We start from the raw sequence: 22,958 nt of genomic DNA, 5'->3' as shown, positions 1-22,958 counted from the left end.
TAAAGATAAGATGGAACACCAGGGCTATGATCTTTCATGGCGCACTATGGGTTAAAACCGGAGACCAAAGCTTCAATGCATATTTTTAAACGTTTTTCCCATGATCCAGGGCAGATTTGACCCAAAAGCAAAAAAACAGCAATCAAACACAAATTTCTGTTCACTCACTCGCTGCTAACTGTTGGAAAGCAGATGGGTGATATTTGTATATATATTTAAATACACACGCACACACACACGCACACACGTACAAAATTCAATGACAGATTAAATCAGACTCAATTTATTCAGAACTGAACAAAAATATTAATCTAACAAAAAATATTGTCGTTTAAAATGAAAACGCTTCTGAAAGTGAATAAAAAAGATGTTTGGGTGGGCTGGGCTAAATGTGAGCGCACACAGGAGAAAGGGTTTGTCCACTGCTCCTCAAGCAAGTCATTTACCCAGATCCTCATTCGCTCCTCAGCTGGGATGGGCGTGAACCGGATTCGGATGAGCGACCGAAGACGAGACAATTACGATAATCTCATCTTCAAGAAGATGAACGAATGTAAAACAGTACAACAGATCTGGATTATTTCCAAAGCAGTAAAAAGTAAGCCCTTATTATATTATTTTCTTCTGTACTTTCAATATCCCTGATAAGATAAAAAAAAAACTGTAAATATTGATTACTATGCAATATGCTGAGAAAAACATGCAAAGACAACTCTAGTCTCACGTGTTCATAAATCTGATTTCAGAAACCACCATCATCTCACTGAGGTTATCATGAGACCACAGATCACCCACATGCATGTTTTCATCGTCGAGAGGCCAGCAGGTCTCAGCTCAGTTTCAGTGACTGGAATGGAGAAGATCTATTGTTGGTCCACAACACCAGAAAGCCAGCCGATGAGGACCGGAGATGAGACCAATGATGCAACGTGGTATCCTGGGTTGGGCCGGTCTTTCCAGGTGAATAAATCCAAGCAACGACCGATGACAGTGCCCCATTTGGTCAGACAGGTATAGAAGGCATTCTGGGCAATGTCTCTATTAAACAAGGAAATAAACCACAGTCATTTGGAACAGCTGGAAGCCAATCCATTGTCTGATCAGCACGTGATGACTAAAGCAAATGTCCACTGATGGTCACCGCTCGCAATGGCTGATGCAAGTTTTCTTGCTTTGCAGGGTTGAGGAAGACCAGCACTTTGCTTGGAACCGTATTCCTTTTAGTCATTTTGCCGAGTTGCTTTGATCCAGTCGGCCAAAGTTGGATAGTGTCCTTCTGAGGCCTTGCTGTTGTTTGAGCAAGGCTGTGCCTGGGCGTTGCTGCTACCATCTTGCCTCATTGGATCCATGTTGGCGCCATTGCTCATAGAAAGAGGAAGCAAGTTAGTGTAAGTATTTCCTTGGCTTTCCCTTGGGGCCTCCATTGTAGCATTGGTCTCTTGTCCTATAGACATCTGGGGTTCCTGCTTGAACTGGAAGCCGGTCTGAGCCCCACCTCCCACGAGACCCTTCAGAAAATCATCTCCTTCCATTCTGTCTAGGAAAGGGAAAGAATTAATCGCCTGTGCCCCCCCTCCACCTCCAGGTACTGGTCCATTAAAAGTATTTTGTATCTGATTTAAAGTATTGAAATTGGGCCACACAGTCTGGAGACCCTGGTTCTGTTTCTCTTGATTGTTCTGGGGCTGGGCCTCAGGAGTAATCTCTTCCCTTTGGTGCTGTAGGTGGAACAATGGTTGAGACTCAGACTGGCTCATTCCATGGGCCTGGGGGGCAGCGTCCAAGCACTGCAAGTCCCTCATGGAGAGCTGAGGAAGTACATTATTCTCAAATTTGTTGTGTTCCACTCTGCGAGAGTACCCTGGCCCACGGTTCGGCTGCAGTTGCCTGGATCTATGAAGACTTGGTAGATGGCTCATGGCACCAGGTGGGTTCATGGTGGCAACGTCCATTGAGAGTGCTGGGTTGGGCACTACCCAGGAATGGCTGACCGGTATGGTAGGACCCTGTGTGTGTTGGTAGGGCTGGCTGGATGCAGTTGGTTGTTGCTGCATTACAGTTGTTGGGTGTTGCCCCAGGTACATGTTGCCGAGGTCTGAAAAACACATGGTGACCTTTACCTGTGTAGCAGGGCAATATTATAATGATCTGAAGGTAATAGTTTAATTTGATTCAAATCTCATCGTGGCTATTTGAAGGGAAAGTTAAAGCTGTTACCTTTCCGCATGTGGCCCACGCTACTCGGTGGTCCTGCTTTTGGTCTGCTCATTGGCAGGAAACTAAATTGACCACCTGAAGACAAGCCAGAAAAGTAATCTACTGATGCACACTGAAATACAAAGGACACGCTCATATGGAGTCTCATTGGCATCGATGTCATATCTTATGCCACATCTCACCTGACAATTCTGACATCCTCATCAGGTTCTCTCTTTTTCGCTTCTTCACATTGTAGCCATACGGATCTATAGCAAACATAAAACGTTACCATGTGACACCCAAACCTGCCTGGGGACTGGGCCCCCTTGACTTCCATCACACGCAGCAGCAGGGCAGCAGTGCTAGTTTGGTACCTTTGTCATCGGGCAGGTATCTGAAGTCCATCGCTTCACTGACTTCCTGATCAGAAGGTCGGCGCAACTGCATGTGCACAGTGACTGACTCCATTATGGAGGTGTTATAATAGGGCGGAGTCTTGAAGACAATGGCAACTTGGCGATGAACATCGGCTTGGGAGAAGGAGCCTTTGGCCTCCCAGCCGTCAGAGGAGAAGAAGCGCACTTCAATGTCATCTAGAGGAAATAGTAGAATGTAAAACTGAACCCACGTGTGACGCGGAGGGCACCGCGGCTGTGAATGAATGAATGAATGAATGAATGAATGGAATGGAGCATGGGTGGGATGTACCTTTCTGTACTTTATCACACAGCAAGAAGACTTCGTCCTCTCCCTTCACACTGCCACTGTTCCTGTTGACCCGACAGATCCTCAGCTCAGCTGTGTTTGGAGCTCCTGACGGTGCACAATGTGGTTAACATGTAATCCCCCAGCTCCAACCGATCCAACGCATCAGAGCGTAACAAAGTGACAATGCCAGGATCTCTCTCAGCTCAACTTCGGTCCAAGCCGGCAGAAGTGATTCAGTAATGTGTGTGTGTGTGTGTGTGTGTGTGGCAGTTTACAATTGGATGCCTCTCAAACCGAGCCCCATGTCAGACGCCTGCTGTCAGAAGAGGAAGTGCTCCATGGTAACGGTGTTGTTTCAGGGTTAGCGTGTGTAAAGAACTTCCTCTTTCTCATTCTGTGTGAGGAACACAGGTCGTTCACCGCGGGCCACGTGGCAGCAGGTGGCGCCTGCTGTGTGGCCCGTACGCACCAGCCGGCTGTGCCTCACCGTGGATTGGGCGGTGACTAGGCTAACTCTGCCGATACGCTCTGCAGCGAATGAACTAAGCTGATGAATGTGAACTGGTGTTTTGTGTATATGTAGCGTGTCTCCTGAGCTGAGTAATCGCAAAACAGCAGAAAAAGAGGAACGAGAGGAGGCACGCAGTTTTCATGTTTCATGGCAGGAGGCGCTGTGGTCCCAGGGATTCGATTTGCGATTCATTGGCTACAGCAGGCATGGGCAAACTACGGCTCGGGGGCCATATACGGCCCGTTGGGCTTTATAATCTGGCCCGCCGAATTTGTCTAAATTTTATTATAATTAAACCTAATTAATTTGACCTTTTCCCTGTAATGCTGCCTATAAAAGCAATGTTGTAAATAATGTCATCTAATGTCTTTTACATGTCATTTATATTAGTCCTCACAAACACTGTTCCTGGCCCCGCCCCTCTGGCAAATGTTAGAACCCACTGTGGCCCGCGAGTAAAAAGGTTTGCCCCCCGAGCTACAGAGTAAGTTATGGCTGGCTATGATCCACAGCTAGCAAGTCAAGTGCTGGCTGGGAGTGAACTGCATTTATAAGTAAAGCAAAGACCATCCTGACTTTTTTTTAATTAAATGCCCTTTTTATTGTGCGCTACACTTTGTATGTGTAAAGAATGCCGGTTTTTTATTTAACCAGTCGACTGCTGCCAATCAAACAGCGAATAAGCTCCACTGTGAGGTTCATAAGATTGTAGCTCTGGCTGTGATGAATTCACCAGACATGAACGTCACAATTTCCTCTAGCGTTCTCTGTTGTGATTTCCCAACATGGTGCCAGCTGGAGCAAGCGGAGCTCGGCCACTCACTGTTGTCATAGATGGGGTTGGTGACGATGGGCTTGAGCGTTCGGGTGTACTGGCCGTTCTTGTCTTGCAGGAAAACCTGGATGCACAAACGAACCACATTCAAGTCGTACTCCTCCGTCTGCAACAGCTTCTCACGTGGCACTGAGGTTACACATGCAAACACACAAACACGCCAAGGGGTCAGCAAATGCAGGAGCTCACTTATTATCACAGCACGTAGACACACAACTAGCAAACAATGGAAAGGATGAAACAGTGAGAATCATTTCCAATCAAGATTTAAGTGGAAAGAATTTTCACTGGAACTACATTCTACTGACAATTAGACCCAGTGAAATGGGGACAAGATTATATCTGGATTATCTTTAAACAAAAAGACATTTGTGTGTTTATGAAAACGCACCGGCTAAGTTTTTCATATCTGCTTTGAATACTTACCCTCTTAGTACCTTAGTACACTTAAAGTATTATTGAATACATTAAATGAGTAAACAATATAAAAATAAAAATTATATATATATATATATATAGCGAGAGAGAGAGACACGCAGGAAATATTTAGAGGCAAAAAATATTGTATTTTATTATATTTAACACCTCACAAGAACTGGAGCAGACTACTGTTCAATTCAATTCAGTTTTATTTCTATCGCACCAGATCGACAGGAAGTCATCTCAAGGCACTTTACAGGATTAACAGGGAAACACAGAACCCAACTTGACCCACAAGAGCAAGAACTTTGGAGACGGAGGCAAGAAAAAACTTCCATTTAACAGGCAGAAACCTTGGACAGAACCTAAGGCTCATGGTGGCCGGCCATCTGTCTGACCGGCTGGGTTGAGAAGGGGAGAGAGAGAGAGAGCGAGCGAGCGTGGAGGTTGGAGGAGAGTCAAAAACAAGGAGATGGATTGGGAAGCGATGGAGACAGAGAGCAGACAAAAACAAAATGTAACGTAATGTAATGTTCTTAAATATTGTAACAAACCCTCACGGGACAAGCTGAAAGTACTACTAGTAGTACGTAGTGTAAATTATTACGCTGCGAGTGCGCGGATGTGATCACGCACGTCCTTGATTCAGCGCGTCACCGCGAGGCTCTTGGGAGTTCAGTCGGCTAGCTTAGCAGCGTTGTTAGCATGGCGGGTAAACCAAGTTCCAGTTGTTCTGTTCAACATAGTTGCAGAAGGGAGTCTGGATTTATCTCAACAGGAGAGCGGGCGATATGCGCCCTCTGCTGTGAAAGTGTGGAGCGTAGGACATCGAGCGTTCGCGGCATTTTGAGACAAAACGCGAGAAACGGTCAACTAAGGCACCTGGTAGTCCAGTAAACGTGTTTAAATACTGCAAAAAACTCAGATGATTTACAAATTATTTCATTAAAGGGAAGTGTTGGTACGTCGGGCCAGAGTATATTGTGACAGGCGTCATGAAAAAGGTTGCAGACCCCTGATCCACACGCACACACACACACACGCGCATTTCTCTCTGATTTCGGCAACTTCTCGAAGAAGAGAGTCGTTGGCGGCGCGAGAGATTGCAGCGGCCCGATGCTCACTCATCGAACATATTTTCATTGTCGTACTTGTACTGTGCTGTTAATGACAATAAAGTATTCCATAATAAAATAATAAAGCCCCACACAAAACACTCACACAAGTTATAGAGCTCTTCTACTGGGAAACACCCACACAAGTTTCATTCTCCTATCCCTGCCTACAGTACGTCACACCTCTGTGATATACTGAGGACTTCACCTCAGGGCAGAAAAACATGTGTGTGCCTGTGTGTGTGCCTGTGTGTGTGTGTGTGTGTGTGTGTGTGTGTGGCTGACACAGATGCACGAGCGACGTGTGTGAAAGTGGTGAAACAAGACAAGAAAGTGAAGTCAAATCCTAAACGCCGTTTACGAGTCTGTTATATTAACGCATACAAGTTATACAAGTTATTTTTGTTTTATAGTTGTCCACACGCACCATGTTTATATAATACACAACAAAAGCAAAGACACACAGTTCTGCTTTCTTCTCACGGCCGTCAGCGCAGCAGCTACAGATCAGAAGGGATATTATAGGTGGTATATTATAAGTTAGCCATGCTAACTGTTCCCACTGTACCCAGTCTTCATGCTAAGCTAACCGTATTTAACATGTTACTGAGAGTGGCAACAAGCTACAAGCAGGTAAATGACCCTTCACCTAAACACGCAGCTGCCGTGCACAGACCCTAACCTGGTGAATGTGACCAGACTCACGAGACAATCAGATATTCAAATGTGCTGAAAGCTGTTTAGAAACCCGATAAGCACGAGTGAAATTTCCACGAATGGCGTTTGGTTTTTGAGAAGGTTTCATTTCCTGTGGCGCGCAGACAGAACTAGCGCTGCGAGCATGATGGCGATATCTGAAGTACATTCACGCATCACTACAACAAATGGACAGTAGTATTTCTGTCAGTGCTTTAAAAAATGTACAAGAAATATTATTTGGAAGATTAGAATAAAATGTATGTACATGAACATGTATGGATATTTCTATGTCCAACATAGTATACAGGTACTATCCGAGTTACAACCACTAAACCTTCTAACATAAGGTTTAATGGTTACATTTGCATTCCTTTTCTGAAGTAGGGACGTCCCGATCAGGTTTTTCTTTCCCCCGAGTCCGAGTTATTTGATTTTGAACCGATACTGAGTCCCGATCCGATACTTCTATAATACATTTAAAAAAAAATAAAGAAACGGATCCAGGATGTCCCTTATTTTCTATTTTAATCATCTTATTTCAACATTTAACTCTTAAACAGAGCACTTCTGTGGCATCGCTCGAACATTCCAGTAATAAATAAAATACTTTTTTTACTTTGGACTTGGGCTAGTGCAACAGGAAATATTAATTAAATACGAACATTTAAAATAAAATGAACAGCAGCTCCATCGACAGGTTGTTGTCGTCCACTTCAGAATACTTCCACGCCGCAGACACACTCGCACGACAAGCTTCAAGCTGCTTCCGTGTTTAGCAGCATTCAACACAGGAAGTGACATCACGCCGCACGCTGGCGTTTCTGTTGGAATAGAGAGGGCTCACTCTGTGCCACAGCGTAACTCCAGATCTGATTAAAAAGTAATGACAATAACTACCCATAAATATCAGAATCCTGATCGGGAGCTAACGTCCGATTCCGATCGAGTCCGCAAGCTCGTGATTGGGTCCGATTTCCGATCACGAGCTTGCATAATAATAATAACGCATTGATTTCATTTAGCGCTTTTCTAGATACTCAAAGACGCTTTAGATTGTATGTGCATTATTCATTCATAAGATGGGCGAGGCTGCCAATCCGATCCATCAGCCCTCCTGACCCCACCGACATTCACTCGCTCACACAGGCCATGTGGGTGAAGTGCCTTGCCTAAGGGCACGACAGTGTACACATGTGCCGGAGCCATGAATCGAACCGCCAACCTCTCGATCGTAGGACGACCCTCTCAACCACCTGCGCCACCGTAAGCATAAGTCACATCCAACTCCAAGTGACACCTTGTTTTTATCATTTATTTGACGAAAACAAAACATTAAAATCCCGGACACTTAGTCAGCTTGGTGTGTATGCTACAACAATGCTACATGTAGCATACACACCAGCATCAGAATCAGAATCTATTTATTCACCATTGCCAGTGAAAGGATTCACAAACTAGGAATTGTCCCCCGGTGCAAGCGTGCAACATGAAACATGAAATAACTACAAATAAAATGACAGTACATACAATAAAAATAGGACTACAAAAACCAACCTCAAAAACAGCTGCATCAAGATGGATCCACAGATCAGCAGCAGTAAAATCGATCCAAATCACACAGTGCGAATAGAACAGCGGCAGGAACCGGCAGGAGCTGATGCTCGGCTCCCTCTGGAGGTCCCGGGTGATGGTGGTGCCCAGGAAGCAGAAAGAGTCCACGATGGAGATGGGGGTAGGGGAGTCTGTGAGGGCGAGGGGGGGCGGTGGGGCTGTGACTTTCCTGAAGTCGACGTTCATCTCCACTGTTTTCTGGCTGTTCCGCTCGAGGTTGTTGCTGCTACACCAGGACTCCAGCCGGTCCACCTCCCTCCTGTAGGCAGACTCATCACCGTCCGAGATGAGCCCGATGAGGGTGGTGTCGTCCGCAAGCTTAATCAGTTTGACGGACTGATGGCTGGAGGTGCAGCAGTTGGTGTACAGGGAGAAGAGCCAGGGGGAAAGTACACAGCCCTGGGGGGGATCCGGTGCTGATAGTCCGAGTCCATAGTCCCCAGCCGCACACGCTGCCTCCGCTCCGTCAGGAAGTCAGTGATCCACCAGCAGAGGGAGTCGGGCACGTCGAGCTGGAGCAGCTTGTCCTGGAGCAGTCCCGGGAGGATGGTGTTGAACGCTGAGCTGAAGTCCACAAACAGGATCCTGGCGTAGGTTCCTGGGGAGTCCAGGTGCTGCAGGCTGACGTGGAGGACCAGATTGGCTGCGTCGTCCGCAGACCTGTTGGCTCGGTAGGCGAACTGCAGCGGGTCCAGGAGGGGGGGCGGTGAGGGTCTTCAGGTGACCTTGGCTTCTTGGGGACAGGATCAATGGTGGAGGATTTGAAGCAGGAATCCAGGGACTCACCATCAGTGCCCGTTTCCAAAAACACCCAGTTACCCGAAACAAGACGGCTCGGTACCCGTTCCATGCTCCTATTTCACGATAACATTGTATAATATGTAAATATGAATGTACTATAAACATTCAAAATAGTAGTTAGTTTTATAATTAAGTGCAGCTTCAGGGAACAGTATTAATCATGTCAGGGTTTGGTTTTGGTTCGTCTCTCTCTCTCTCTCTCTCTCTCTCTCTCTCTCTCTCTCTAATGGGCGTGGCAGGACAGATTGGCTGTTCGGAGCAGACACACCTGCGACCCACCCTCATCATCTGACTGCGTTAAAATCACTGCGGTCCAGATCTCCAGTCACCGTATTGTTGCTTTGTCTCTCGTCTTCCCCGAACTACGACTCTCGTGTGTCGCTCCTTGATGCCAACCTGTGCGCCGCCAAGTTTAAGTTATTGTCTCATGTCTCCAGCATGTCCTCAGTCATGAGGGCAGCCAGCCGCACAGACGCGGGTACGGCTGCCCTTTGAATGTCTTTTGGCTAAAAGCCCTTGTAATCATTGATCGCTCCATAATACAGTCATCTCCAGCAAAGAAGAGATTACCTATTTGGGCTGTGTTCTTGACAAATACCTGTCTGGTGATATTATGGCAACTAAGGTGATCAAAAAAGTCAATCAAAGAACAAGATTTTTGGGCAGGATGTCTGCTTTTGTCAACAAAAGTGCTCTCCGGACGCTTGCTGGAGCCCTCGTTCAGCCCCTCTTTGACTATGCTAGCACCTCCTGCTATTCAAACATCAAAATGTCCCTGCCCCCAAACCAGCTCCTGGAGGCAGGCCTCGGCCTGCCATTGTTTGTTTTCACCGCTACCAAAACAAGGAGCTGCTGATACGGGAGGCCAGGAGGAGAAATGAACTGAAGTACATGGATAAAACATTCCGAATCTACGAAGACTACAGCCCCGAGGTGGTTAACCAACGGAGAGAGTACAGGTCGGTCATGTCTGACTTATACGAGATGGGCCTGAAACCTTCGTTGCTCTACCCGGCGCGGCTACGCATCACTAAAGCCAATGGCGTGCGCCACTCGTTCGGCTCTGCGGCAGAGGCAGAGAAGTTCATGGAAGGTTTCAAGGCAGACTGAACCACTTTGAAGAAGCGTGGGACAATATTTGATAGTAAATAACATTATACATCTATATCGACTAACTGTCCAAACTCGATGTACTGTACATCCATGTGGCTATAAGACGATATAAGTATTTGCACTTATTTTGAATGACGGGTTTACTTGACTCCTGTGTTTTTGTTGTTATTTTACTTTACTATGCGGGTTTAAGGAGTTTAAGGTATGATAATTAAGGAGGTTCTTCAGTTAGATAGGGTAGGTGTGCTGTTTGTTTTGACAGCTAGTGTCGCCTGGGGGTTTAGAGGGTTTATGGGAGGGTTTTTGTGTTCAACTGTCATTGCTATGAGACCAATGTTTTGCTTTATTTTATCCTATTGGAGCAGTCAGTCACAAATTGAGATGACAAATACTGCTTTGGAGAGCCTTTGTCCAAATATTAAAACTATATTCTCTATTGTACATCACAATGGCTACCTCCGTTGATCTGGTCACCTGGAATGTTAAAGGCCTGAACCATCCTGTTAAAAGAAAAAAGGTTCTCACTCACCTGAAAAATATGAGTGCTGGCATAGCCTTTATTCAAGAAACCATTCTTAAAACTGCAGATAATACCCGTTTGAAACGTGGTTGGGTGGGGCAGCTCTTCCATTCAACTTTTGCAGGGAAAGCTAGAGGTGTTGCAATACTGGTTAACAAGAAGGTCCATTTCAATCCCTCATCAACCATAGCTGACCCTAATGGCCAATATATTATAGTAACTGGTTCACTTTTTAATTTTAAAGTCATATTGGCTAACATATATGCCCCAAATTGTGATGACCCCAACTTTTTTTCACGCGTTTTTGGTCTTCTGCCAAGTCTGAATTTTCACTTGTTAATTATGGGGGGTGATTTTAACTTATGTTTAGACCCTGGGATGGATAGGTCATCTGTAAGAACGGGATATTCAATTACAAAATCGGCCTCATGTTTACAGTCTTTTCTTTCGACTTATGGCATTTCAGATATCTGGCGTTTCTTGCACCCACAGGATAGACGGTATTCTTTTTTTTCAAATCCCCATCAAACCTATAGCAGAATTGATTATTTCTTTACTGACAACAAATTAACTTCTCATGTTAAGTTATGTGATTACCAACCTATTGTTATATCTGACCCACATACCTGGTGTGACGTTTCCACGAAGACTTTGGAGATTTAACTCTCTTTTGTTGAGCGATGAAAATTTTATAGAATTCATTTCTGAACAAATCTCCTTATTTTTAGAAATTAATATGACACCTGATGTTTCAGTTTCAACAGTATGGTAAGCTCTTAAGGCTTATCTTCGTGGCCAGGTGATATCCTTTGCCGCTAATAAGAAACGTGTCTCTATTTTGAAACAAAAGGATTTAGAAAAACAAATAGCAGATCTAGATATCAGGTTCTCTCAGAACCCATCCCAGGACTTGTATAAAGAACGTTTAAAGCTTGGTGCAGAATATGACAGATTAACTTCACATTCTATAGAATATTTACTGTTAAAGAACCGAAGTGACACTTATGAGCATGGAGATAAAGCTGGGGAGGCTCTGGCAAGACAGTTGAAATGTGCAAGGGCCAAACAAACTATTAAGGGGGTTACATCCCAAGATGGGGAGACTGTTATGGACCAGCAAGGGATAAATGATGTCTTCCGACGTTACTATTATAATTTGTATAGCTCTGATAGTGCCAATGATCCTAATCATATTTCTGATTTTTTCAGAGACCTAAAAATGCCGACTATGTCAGCGGGTGGGATTTCTGCCTTGGATGCACCTTTACAACAGCAGGAGATCATGACAGCAATTAAATCATTGCAATCTCGCCGTTCACCAGGCCCTGATGGCCTGCCGAGTGAGTTTTATGCCAGATTTGCTGAAAAATTAACCCTTGTTTTAGCTACACTATATACAGATTCACTTGACAAAGGTATTCTTCCCAATAGTCTAAATCAAGCTTGCATAACACTTCTTCCCAAAAAGGATAAGAATCTTCTAGAATGCGGGTCATATAGGCCGATCTCCCTTTTAAATTCGGACTATAAAATATTAGCAAAGGTTTTAGCCAATCGACTGGAAAGAGTTCTGCCTAACATTGTTTCCCCTGATCAGACTGGTTTTGTTAAGAATAGACGTTCTTTTTTTAGTATTCGCCGTCTCTTTAATGTACTGTATACACCTAGCCAAGCAGACTCCGAGTGTCTTCTCTCTGTGGACGCGGAGAAGGCCTTCGATAGAGTAGAGTGGGATTACCTGTTTGAGACCTTGCGTAGGTCTGGAGTTGGACCTTCATTCCTGTCCTGGGTGAAATTATTATATGCCTGCCCCACAGCCATGGTGCTTACTAATAACCATTATTCAAAACCATTCAACCTTCACCGTGGAACTCGTCAGGGCTGTCCACTCAGCCCTCTCCTTTTTGTGCTAGCTATCGAGCCCTTGGCGATAGCTATTAGGAACCATCAATCTATTCATGGCATTTCACGTTTTGGTAATGAACATAAACTATCTCTATATGCCGATGATCTCCTGCTGTTCGTATCGAGGGCGGAGGTAACAATTCCTTCTATTCTGAAACTTTTAAATAAATTTGGTCCTGTGTCAGGCTATAAACTAAATCTCTACAAAAGTGAATTACTGCCTTTAAATATGTCTGACTCTAAACTAGCCACAATCACAGTTCCTTTTCAGATTGCTGTACACAGTTTTGTTTATCTTGGCATAACTGTGACTAAAAAATGTTGTGATCTCTTTAAAGAAAACTTTTCCAAACTACAACTTAACACGCAACAAGATCTGTCAAAATGGTTACCTCTCCCCCTCTCGCTAGCTGGAAGAGTAAACGTGATTAAGATGTCTGTATTACCCAGATATCTCTACTTGTTTCAAAGCCTTCCTGTGTACATTCCTAATACCTATTTCAAGAAGTTGGATTCTATAATTTCATCATTTCTTTGGAACCGTAGGAAGCCACGCGTAAAGAACATTTGCAGAAATCAAAACAAGATGGAGGCCTATCTTTGCCAAATTTTCAGAATTATTACTGGGCTTCAAATTGATGTTTGTCTTTCTGGATGCACCATCAACATGACAACAACGGACCTGCATGGGTAGAGATGGAAAAGCTCTCTTTTGGTTCTGTTTCATTGTCGTCTGTTGCTGGTGCATTAATTCCATTATCAAAAAGCTGGACAACTGACAATCCCATAGTCCATAATTCTATCAAAATTTGCTTTGTTTTGTAAACATTTTGGTCTTTTGAAGATGAGTTTAGAAAGCCCAATTGCACTTAATTATTGTTTTTCACCTTCATTACATGATGCTACATTTTATGGCTGGCAGAGACGAGGGCTGACAATTTTAAAAGACTTATTCATTGAAAACACATTTGCCTCTTTTGAACAGTTGACCAATAAATATAATTTACCCGCCTCTCATTTTTTCAGATATTTACAGATTCGAAATTTTATTTCAGGCTCCATTTCAGGATTCCCTACTAAACCTCCAAATGATACACTTGATGAGATCATGTGTTTTAACCCGATCAAGAAAAAGGCTGTTTCTGCAATGCTTGTTTTGATTTCACGCTTGAGTTCCACATCAATGGCTGTTATCAAGCGGTCCTGGGAACAGGATCTCCAAAAAGGTATTTCTGACGTAGACTGGGAAATTTTTTTAAGGAATATTCATTCATCCTCCATGTGTGCAAGACACTGCCTTATTCCGTTTAAAGTGGTACACAGGGCACATCTTAGCAAAGCAAAACTGGTTAAGATCTACCCTCAAATTGACCCAACTTGTGAAAGATGTAAATCGGCAGATGCCACTTTGATCCACACGTTTTGGCTCTGTCCCAGGATACAACAATTTCGGGGGGGTGTCTGTGATATATTTTCTTCCATATTCAGCATCAGGATAACACATAATCCATTATTATTTTTGTTTGGGGTTGACACTGAAGGTTTTTCACTTCCGGCAGGGGGTCAGAAATTAATTGCCTTCTCGACACTACTGGCACAACGATTAATTCTTTTGAAGTGGAAGGATGCAGCGCCACCCACTGTGTCACAGTGGATTAAAGATATTATTTTAACTCAAACTAGAGAAGATCAGATTTGTTTTGAGGGGTTCTGAAAAAGAATTTTATAAAGTATGGAAGCCTTTTCTAATATTTTTTGACCAACCTTCTACGCAGGTCCAGGAGTGACCGTTTGTTCGATCTAGCATATTTGTGCTGACTCAAGTACAATAGGTCTTATTTTGTATTGATGTGAAATGTAATATGTTGTTTGATTGACAGTGAACAGGGGTGGGTTTGGGTGGGATTTATTTACATTGTTTTTATTTTATTTGTTTTCTTTATTTCTATTTTTATTCTTTGTATTGTCTGTATGTCTGTTTGTTATTCTCTGTGTGAAATTAATAAATATATAAAACATCAAAATGTCCCTGAAAACCAGGTTCCAAACCTCCCAAAACAAACTGATTCGGCTACTCCTCAATCTGGGGCCCATGACCCACCTTCTTCCTGGACATTTTGCTAGCCTAAAATGGCTCAGGGTAGAAGACAGGGTTAAACAACTCAAAATGGGATTGGCATTTAAAATAGTCAATGCAGCTCTGCCCTCAGTCCCCTCAATCCCTGCATACCTGAATAAACACCTCCACAGATTTAGTGACACCCACAGCCACAACACTAGAGGGAGCTCAAACAACAACCTGATTACCCCCTCCCACAGGACTAACATGGGTAAATCATCTTTCTACAATACTGCCACCTAAGGGTGGAACTGTTTGACTCCTGCCCTCAAAACATGCACCTCTTTGGCCTCCTTCAAAACGGCCCTAAAAATACACCTTTCAGGGGGACAGAAACGGAGATAGTCATCACGACTCTCTCCAGATCAACCCCCCCTCCTTTTTTTTGTCCACCTACGTTGCACATATTAATTGCCTTAGTAATTTATTGTTATTTATGTAAGTTATTTATTGTCATTTTGCATCTGTGGTGTAATTTATTTTGGATTAATTGTTAGTTTGCACTGGCGGTGTAAAATCATTTTATTTTTGTTTTTCTAATGTTACTTTGCATCAATTGAGTAATTTAATATTGGTTTTATTTTTATTTGTATTGTTAATTGTGGATGATTTATGTACGAAGGACTTTCAACGGAAACAAGACCGCAAGGGCTTTTTAGAAATGCTCCTCTTAGACAGGATGTTTGACTTTATTTGTACTGTAATACATGCTACTGTGTGACTGTACTTGTACTCTAACATTATATCTAATAAATATATTCATCATCATCATCATCCAGGACACAGATTCTTCTAGAACTTTTTACACAAGTTAACGCAGTTCTCAGACACTTGTATGAAATATCTGACAGTCTTTGGTCTAACCGGCCACCCTAACCGGCCACCCTAACCGACCACCCTAACCGGCCACCCTAACCGACCACCCTAACCGACCACCCTAACCGACCACCCTAACCGGCCACCCTAACCGGCCACCCTAACCGACCACTCTAACCGGCCACCCTAACCGACCACCCTAACCGACCACCCTAACCGGCCACCCTAACCGACCACCCTAACCGACCACCCTAACCGACCACCCTAACCGGCCACCCTAACCGGCCACCCTAACCGACCACCCTAACCAGCCACCCTAACCGGCCAGCGGGGGCTGAAGCCTCTTCACAGTTGCAGCACCTTCTAGTCTCACCACTACTTTTACCTCCGTCCCTCCGTCCCTCCGTCCCTCCTCTCACCCGAACGCACAAACAGCCTTCGCTTGCTCCACAAGCAGCCGCTCTGCTTTCACACGCAATCGTGTAGTTTCACTTTCCCACGCAGTCCATCGGCCTGAGGCTGCCCCCCCCCCCCCCCTGCTAACTCAACACAGAAGGTCCTCAGCTTTGTTTGAGGACTCTTGTTCCTGTCGGGCATCAGTGCTCCACATGCGCACACACACACACACACACACCACCATGTCATGAGTGGAGGTCAGGGGTTGTGTGCATGTCATAGTGTTTAAGGTGGTTGTGTGATGGGTGTGAAGGGGCTCCGATGAGGAGGGGGGGGGGGTGAAGGCGTATCTTCCTCTGACACAGGAAGTGGTCGAGTTTCAAAGCAGAAGTGAGCTAAAGAGAAGTTTGAACAAAAACACACCAACATGGCCGTCGTCCCGTCGCCGCTGGCAACCAGCCCCAGTGGGCACCTGCACTTCAACACGATGGTTTAACTGGTTGAGCAGCGCCATCGGCGTTAGGGGTCAAACAGCAGGTGACCAATGTCGCCCAAACCTGCTCATCTTTAGCCAGAGACCGACACAGATCGGTCCACGTCCCTCAGATCGCGTCTCGCGGTTCCTCATTCACCGAGGACCGACTGAAACTCTGGACCAAAGCCGGCATGCATGGTGTTGCCGTGTTGCCTGTGGTGACTAACGGTTCTCCATTTTCCCTTAATCTGGAGCCCCTCTGAGATTAACAGCATTAAATTATAATATTTAGCTGTCGATTTAAGGACATTTTCAGTCCACCCGTCTATGCGATATAAGCGAAAGGAAAAGACAAGCGCAGGACGACCTCTGATGATCCATCAGACGCTTCTTAATCCATCTCTGATTACTAATATTCACTGAAGTCTCTTTAGAGCATTAAGAAGCACCTCAGCTGGGTCTTGTGCGCAGACCATTGCTAACAGGCTAACACGGAACGCTTGGGGAATGTTCATTAGCTGAATGGACTCGACTGAATTATAGTTATTAATGCTGATCTCATTTTAAGGTTCATTATTTGAAATGTAATATTAGATCAGTACCAAACCCCAAAAACTGAAGAGGCACTCTTCATTTTCTCCATGCTGCTCCAGTGATGCAAAGCGCCGTGCCCGACGTCCACCCTCTCTGAGCGCCGGGGACCCCCCCGCCGACCCCCCCCCCCCCATCTCTCACGTGGCACCATGCACTCTGCTCAATTGAGCAACTGTGACCAAGAATGGGGAAGCAGCTCGGTGCCTGTTTGCACACGAGCGCTTCCGCCTGTCTGCGCTGCAGCACAGCAGAATGAAGAGGTCCAACGAGGACGTGGCATTACGATCGGGAGCGCAGCAGGAGACGGGAGGTCTGGCCCGTCCTGCCCGTCCTGCCTGGACAGATGGACAACCAACATAATCCTTGGAACTTTAGATCGAGATGAGTCAGAGGTACTTGAGCACTCCGTGGAGACGCGTCCGAGCGTGTAGCATCCAGTTGTTGGGTCCGTACATGAGCCATGGTCAGCACTACCCTCCCCCGTCTTCCCAGATCCTCGTCCTCTTGCCATCACTTCACCCACGTCCGTCCCCTGTGCTGCTCGGGACACCTGCTGCTCGTCTCTTCGGCAGCCTCTCTCTGCGTAGACTCTGCTCAGTGCTCATTCCTGTGCCAGCTTGTTGGCGACTTGTTCCCGCTCCCCAGTGCTTCTGTTCCAGTTCTGACTTGCGTGTGCTCACCCTGCTAGTCTCATTGTCTCTCGCCTGATTGGATCGATCACCTGGATTGTAAACTCTGCCCGTTCGCCTGACCCGAATGCCGTTTCGTCTGCTGGTTAAGGCCGACCACTTAAAGTTACGTTACTGGACTCCGTTCTCCTGTCGTGCTTTTGGGTTCCCTCTGTCAGCGACCGGCCAGTTTCAAACCAAAGCAATATGAAGCTGCGTGGCCTGAAACACGCCGTAGATCGGCTCGTCGGACGGGCAACCATCTGGCATTAAGCACAAGGAGAAGACGTGGACAGAGCAGGCCCATTCTTACTGCCTCTTAGCATGTATGGCTGAGATGCTACCAGCACAGATGATGAAATGTCCCATCATGCACTAGTGACTGCAGATCTACCCTTGCTTAGCTCGGTGGAAGGAGAAGGCCACTGTGAGCCTGAGCACGAACGCCATCACGGCGAACAACGATGGCAGGAATGCAGAAGATCGAGCGTTAAGTGGCTGATCTGCAATGTACCGATGATTACAGTAGCTACTTTAGCTAATAGGCTAACACTGTGCTGAAAGTTGTGCTTAAAACGTGTTGCAAACTTGACTCTAAAGGGGACCATCGTTTACAAAACAAACGTTTTATATTTAGTGCTTTCAGTACTTTTTGGTGGGATGCACAAACATTAAATATCTGTGGTGTCATTTAGTTCACTTTGGTGTCTTTTAGTGTTGCAGTCAAGACAACACCAACCGAGACCGAGACATTATCGAGACTAGAGAGTATCGAGACCGAGACATTATCGAGACGAGAGAGTATCGAGACCGAGACATTATCGAGACTAGAGCGTATCGAGACCGAGACATTATCGAGACTAGAGAGTATCGAGACCGAGACATTATCGAGACGAGAGAGTATCGAGACCGAGACATTATCGAGACTAGAGCGTATCGAGACCGAGACATTATCGAGACGAGAGAGTATCGAGACCGAGACATTATCGAGACTAGAGCGTATCGAGACCGAGACATTATCGAGACGAGAGAGTATCGAGACCGAGACATTATCGAGACTAGAGCGTATCGAGACCGAGACATTATCGAGACTAGAGCGTATCGAGATCGAGACACTTGGAGGTCGAGACCGAGACCGAGACTGTAAATATCAATGAAAAATCCCAACAAGACAGAACAGAATAACCAGTATCTTTTTTCATTACGTTTGCAACTAAAACTAATTCTGCCATGTTGTTTTTGAACCAACAGAATGAAACGAATCTCAAATCTAATCAAATTTGTTTCACTTCTTCTACAAATTTTGCAATCATACTTATTAAAACTGAATTGTCCTGACAAGCCAGAAAATGTGAAGGAAAAATCCGGAATAAGGCTTAAATTAAATGGAGTGAAAATAACCCTGACATTTGTTTTCAGCAATGCAATTTTAAAATACTTTTCTTTAACTTTGCCAGCCAACTTAGGTGCACAGCCATGAACTTTCACAACACAGAACTTTCACCAGAACAGAGAACGGCAGACGATGTTCTTTTTAGTATTAATATTCCTGATCAGCAAAAACAAGCTGGTCTCAAACGGTCTTGATCAAAAATCCTGAGTCAGCCCTGTCCGAGACAAGACCGAGTAAAAATGCCTTCGAGTCCGAGTCCGAGACCGAGACCAAAACCGATCTAGAGAACTACAACGCTAGTATCTTTGACTCTTGGTTTTCCTGCTTCAGTCCAGTAATATTCTAACTTTTACTTCAGTTGACCATTTGTTTTCTTTCTTTAGGTGTTTGGATTAGGATCTACAGCTGGGATCTACAGCTGGGATCTACAGCTAGGATCTACAGCTAGGATTTACAGCTGGGATCTGCAGCTGGGATCTACAGCTGGGATCTACAGCTAGCATCTACAGCTGGGATCTACAGCTGGGATCTACAGCTGGGATCTACAGCTAGGATCTACAGCTGGGATCTACAGCTGGGATCTGCAGCTAGGATCTGCAGCTGGGATCTGCAGCTGGGATCTGCAGCTGGGATCTGCAGCTGGGATCTACAGCTGGGATCTACAGCTGGGATCTGCAGCTAGGATCTACAGCTGGGATCTACAGCTAGCATCTACAGCTGGGATCTACAGCTGGGATCTACAGCTAGGATCTGCAGCTAGGATCTACAGCTGGGATCTACAGCTGGGATCTGCAGCTGGGATCTGCAGCTGGGATCTGCAGCTGGGATCTGCAGCTGGGATCTGCAGCTGGGATCTACAGCTGGGATCTACAGCTAGGATCTACAGCTAGGATCTACAGCTGGGATCTACAGCTGGGATCTACAGCTGGGATCTACAGCTGGGATCTACAGCTGGGATCTACAGCTGGGATCTACAGCTGGGATCTACAGCTAGGATCTACAGCTGGGATCTACAGCTGGGATCTACAGCTGGGATCTACAGCTGGGATCTACAGCTGGGATCTACAGCTGGGATCTACAGCTGGGATCTACAGCTAGGATCTACAGCTGGGATCTACAGCTGGGATCTACAGCTGGGATCTACAGCTGGGATCTGCAGCTGGGATCTACAGCTGGGATCTACAGCTGGGATCTACAGCTGGGATCTACAGCTGGGATCTACAGCTGGGATCTACAGCTGGGATCTGCAGCTAGGATCTACAGCTAGGATCTACAGCTGGGATCTACAGCTGGGATCTACAGCTGGGATCTACTATGTGAATCAAGCTACTCTGCTGTCAGTTTGCATGTCTGCTCCCCTGCAACAAGTGAAAACAGGAACAGAGACTATGACGACCGAGCACGGAAGGACTTACCACTGAAGGGGTTGATCCCTCTGGCAATCCTCTGCATGATTGCATCTTTCACTTCCCTCCTTCTCACACACCGGATACCGAGATTCTGGAAACTGTATCAATGATAATATGACAGAGGACTGTATAAAACTGCAAAGCAGCACTCTGACCACTGAAAGCCTCACTTCAGCAAAGTATGCAGACCTCGGTGTGAAACACAGCCACGATCTGCAACTGAGCCGAGACTGATCCGAGAAATCACCCGATACTCGGGAAGGGGACTCACGCTATCACTCTCCGGTCCGGTCCAAACTCCATTTCATAGAATCCATCTTTGCAGTCTTTCCCGACCAGGTCATGAGGATGTGGTCTGTATGGCTCATTCTTGGTCACCAAGTAAACACACACTTTCCCTTTGTCACTGTAATTCAGGATCTGTTGGGGCAGAGGAGGCTGCTTTATGGGCACACACCGATAGACGGCCAAAGAGACGGCCAAGAAGACACATGCAGAGACAATGAAAATCATATTCTTCAATTGCATCAACTGAGCTGATTCCCTTGAGATATAATCCTTTGAAAAGATTCTTGGACAGAGTCTTAGGTTCTGTCCAAGGTTTCTGCCTGTTAAAGGGAAGTTTTTCCTTGCCTCCGTCTCCAAAGTGCTTGCGTTTCTGGGTCAAGCTGGGTTCTGTCTTTCCCTGCTACTCCTGTAGCGTCCCTTGAGATGACTTCCTGTAGTGATCTGGCGCTGTATAAATAATATTTAACTGAATTGAATTCTAGGCCTGCTCGCTGACCTGCAGACTGGGGTAGGTCCTGTTGTTGTCAGAGCTGTTCTCGCCGGGGATGCTTCCAGCCGAGCGACCCTCACACTTGTACCTGAAGCGCATCCCCCTCTGCTTGGGCTGCTCGAAAATCTGGGCCTCTGGCTCAGCCACTGAGGAACACAAGAGACGGTAACGGTCAGCAGCGACGTGAAAACGTAGAGGCCAAGAACATGCAGAGCAACGTTGAAGTCGTTGACAAGCGAGACAAATCTGTGGTTTCAGGTCATTACGCCATGAATACGTCCCACGGATTTGCCAAGCATGGATCCTAAAGAGTCAAAGGGTCATATAGTCAGTAGTGAGGACTACAGCCACGGCCCATTTTATGACATTTAGTACCTCAGTTAACGCTGAATGTAGGGTCCGGAAATGGTTGAGGATCAGTTCCAGAGTTAATGCGGTACTTTTCTTCTCGCTTTGGAGACGCTGCATGTCTAAAATGTAAAAGTGGAACCTGCCTCCGACAGGCAGCTGCTGACTTGTTGACTCGGACTCTCAAGTCGTCACGGAAATGGAATCGAGTGTGAGCTTGACGTCTATCATGACTGGGTGTGAAGGTGTTTTAAAATCATCGCTAGAGGCATTTAGAGCTAAGCATGGAAACAGCACTGACCCTACATGACCCCTGGGAGGGAGGGGGGGAGGGGGCTTTCACTGATCTGGGAACTGTGTCGAATTTGAAAACATAAAATGTGATGACAGGATAAGGATAAGCAGCGCTGACACACTGATACTATATGAAACACGTCCGATACCCCCCCCCTCCCCCCACAATATGCATACTTTAGCTCCAAACAGAAGGCAGATACAATTACACACACACAAAATAGAAACACAAACTGCATAAACAAGCAAGTTCTCCTTTAAATTCACGCTGCGATGGGAAGAACTCTAAAGGAGGAAGTGAAAGAAACTGCAATTCCGTCACACGGCGAAGCGGTGACTTGTAGAGACAAGCAGACATGAAGTGGACTTACTGAAGTTACGCTCGTCCTCCAGCAAAGAGGGCAATAGAACTGAGGAAGAAAGGACACGTATTTATACACGCAGATCGGAGACATCGCTGGACTTCAAACTGGTTTGTGGTGTTTCGCTGCCCAGTCGCTGCTGCTGTCTAATCATTACCGACTCCAAAACACTGAAAACCCTCCCAACAGGCGAAGGGGCTCTGTCTCCACACAACCGCAGTACCTAGGACCAAGTACGGATGTATCCCACGTCCAAAACCTTCATTTAAAAGTATTCACAGTACCCAAAGTGACAAGGATAGAGCCCAAGCTTGTTTGTTTGAATCCCACCGACCTGCTTCCTTAGCGTTTAGCCGCTTCACGAATCATTAGCAAAAGGTTCTATACTCACGGTCCATGATGGCTTCTCTTCCCGATCGCAGCTCAAGCTCAATGAATGACAGCACACCGGAAGAGTTGGTTCTGTTCAAGGAGACCAGCTGGGGGAATTCCCCTCTGGTACCGCCCACTGCAGCTGAGCCGGCCAATGGGAGCTGCGGGACTCCCAGAAGAGCAGCCACTTCTAGAGGCCTTGTGTGAGGGAACCTTGTGGTTCGCTGGGCCTCTCGGACTGGGTTCCAAGGAGAACATACAGGTTCTGATCTTTGGTTTCATTCTACAATACTGAAACAATCTATTTAGATTAATGCCTGCCTGTTAAACGTGTATAAAGTGTGTGGTGAGGGGTTTTACAGCCTAAAACATTTATGTACATGTATAATAATTGAAAAAAAATAAAGATGACTACATTGCGGATTTCACTTATTGCAGGTTGTTTTTGGAATGTAACCCCCGCGGAAAATGAGGGACTACTGTAGTTAGTGTCATCT

At 45.6% G+C, this 22,958-nt stretch overlaps 1 protein-coding gene across 1 annotated transcript; it reads right to left on the bottom strand.

Annotated features, from left to right (window-relative positions):
* Positions 1–267: 267 nt before the first annotated feature.
* On the bottom strand, positions 268–22,492 carry rel (v-rel avian reticuloendotheliosis viral oncogene homolog). The gene is made up of 10 exons (XM_068741176.1): positions 22,481–22,492; positions 21,092–21,231; positions 20,579–20,727; positions 20,314–20,405; positions 4,242–4,382; positions 2,908–3,012; positions 2,574–2,792; positions 2,400–2,465; positions 2,218–2,292; positions 268–2,095 (listed from the first exon to the last, which is right to left on the bottom strand). Exons 1-10 carry the CDS (start codon positions 22,485–22,487, stop codon positions 1,221–1,223), a joined length of 1,869 nt encoding a protein of 622 aa, XP_068597277.1. The 5' UTR covers positions 22,488–22,492; the 3' UTR covers positions 268–1,220.
* Positions 22,493–22,958: the final 466 nt, after the last annotated feature.

This window comes from Brachionichthys hirsutus, chromosome 7 (genome assembly GCF_040956055.1).
Source record: "Brachionichthys hirsutus isolate HB-005 chromosome 7, CSIRO-AGI_Bhir_v1, whole genome shotgun sequence".
Classification (NCBI taxonomy): Eukaryota; Metazoa; Chordata; class Actinopteri; order Lophiiformes; family Brachionichthyidae; genus Brachionichthys; species Brachionichthys hirsutus.
This window is presented reverse-complemented; position numbering and strand designations above follow the sequence as displayed.

Coding starts and splice junctions, on each gene's coding strand:
- rel (XM_068741176.1), bottom strand. Junction 20,728..21,091: donor GGACCTACCCCAGTCTGCAG/GTCAGCGAGCAG, acceptor CTGCCCCAACAG/ATCCTGAATTACAGTGACAA. Junction 2,096..2,217: donor CGTGGGCCACATGCGGAAAG/GTAACAGCTTTA, acceptor TGTGTTTTTCAG/ACCTCGGCAACATGTACCTG.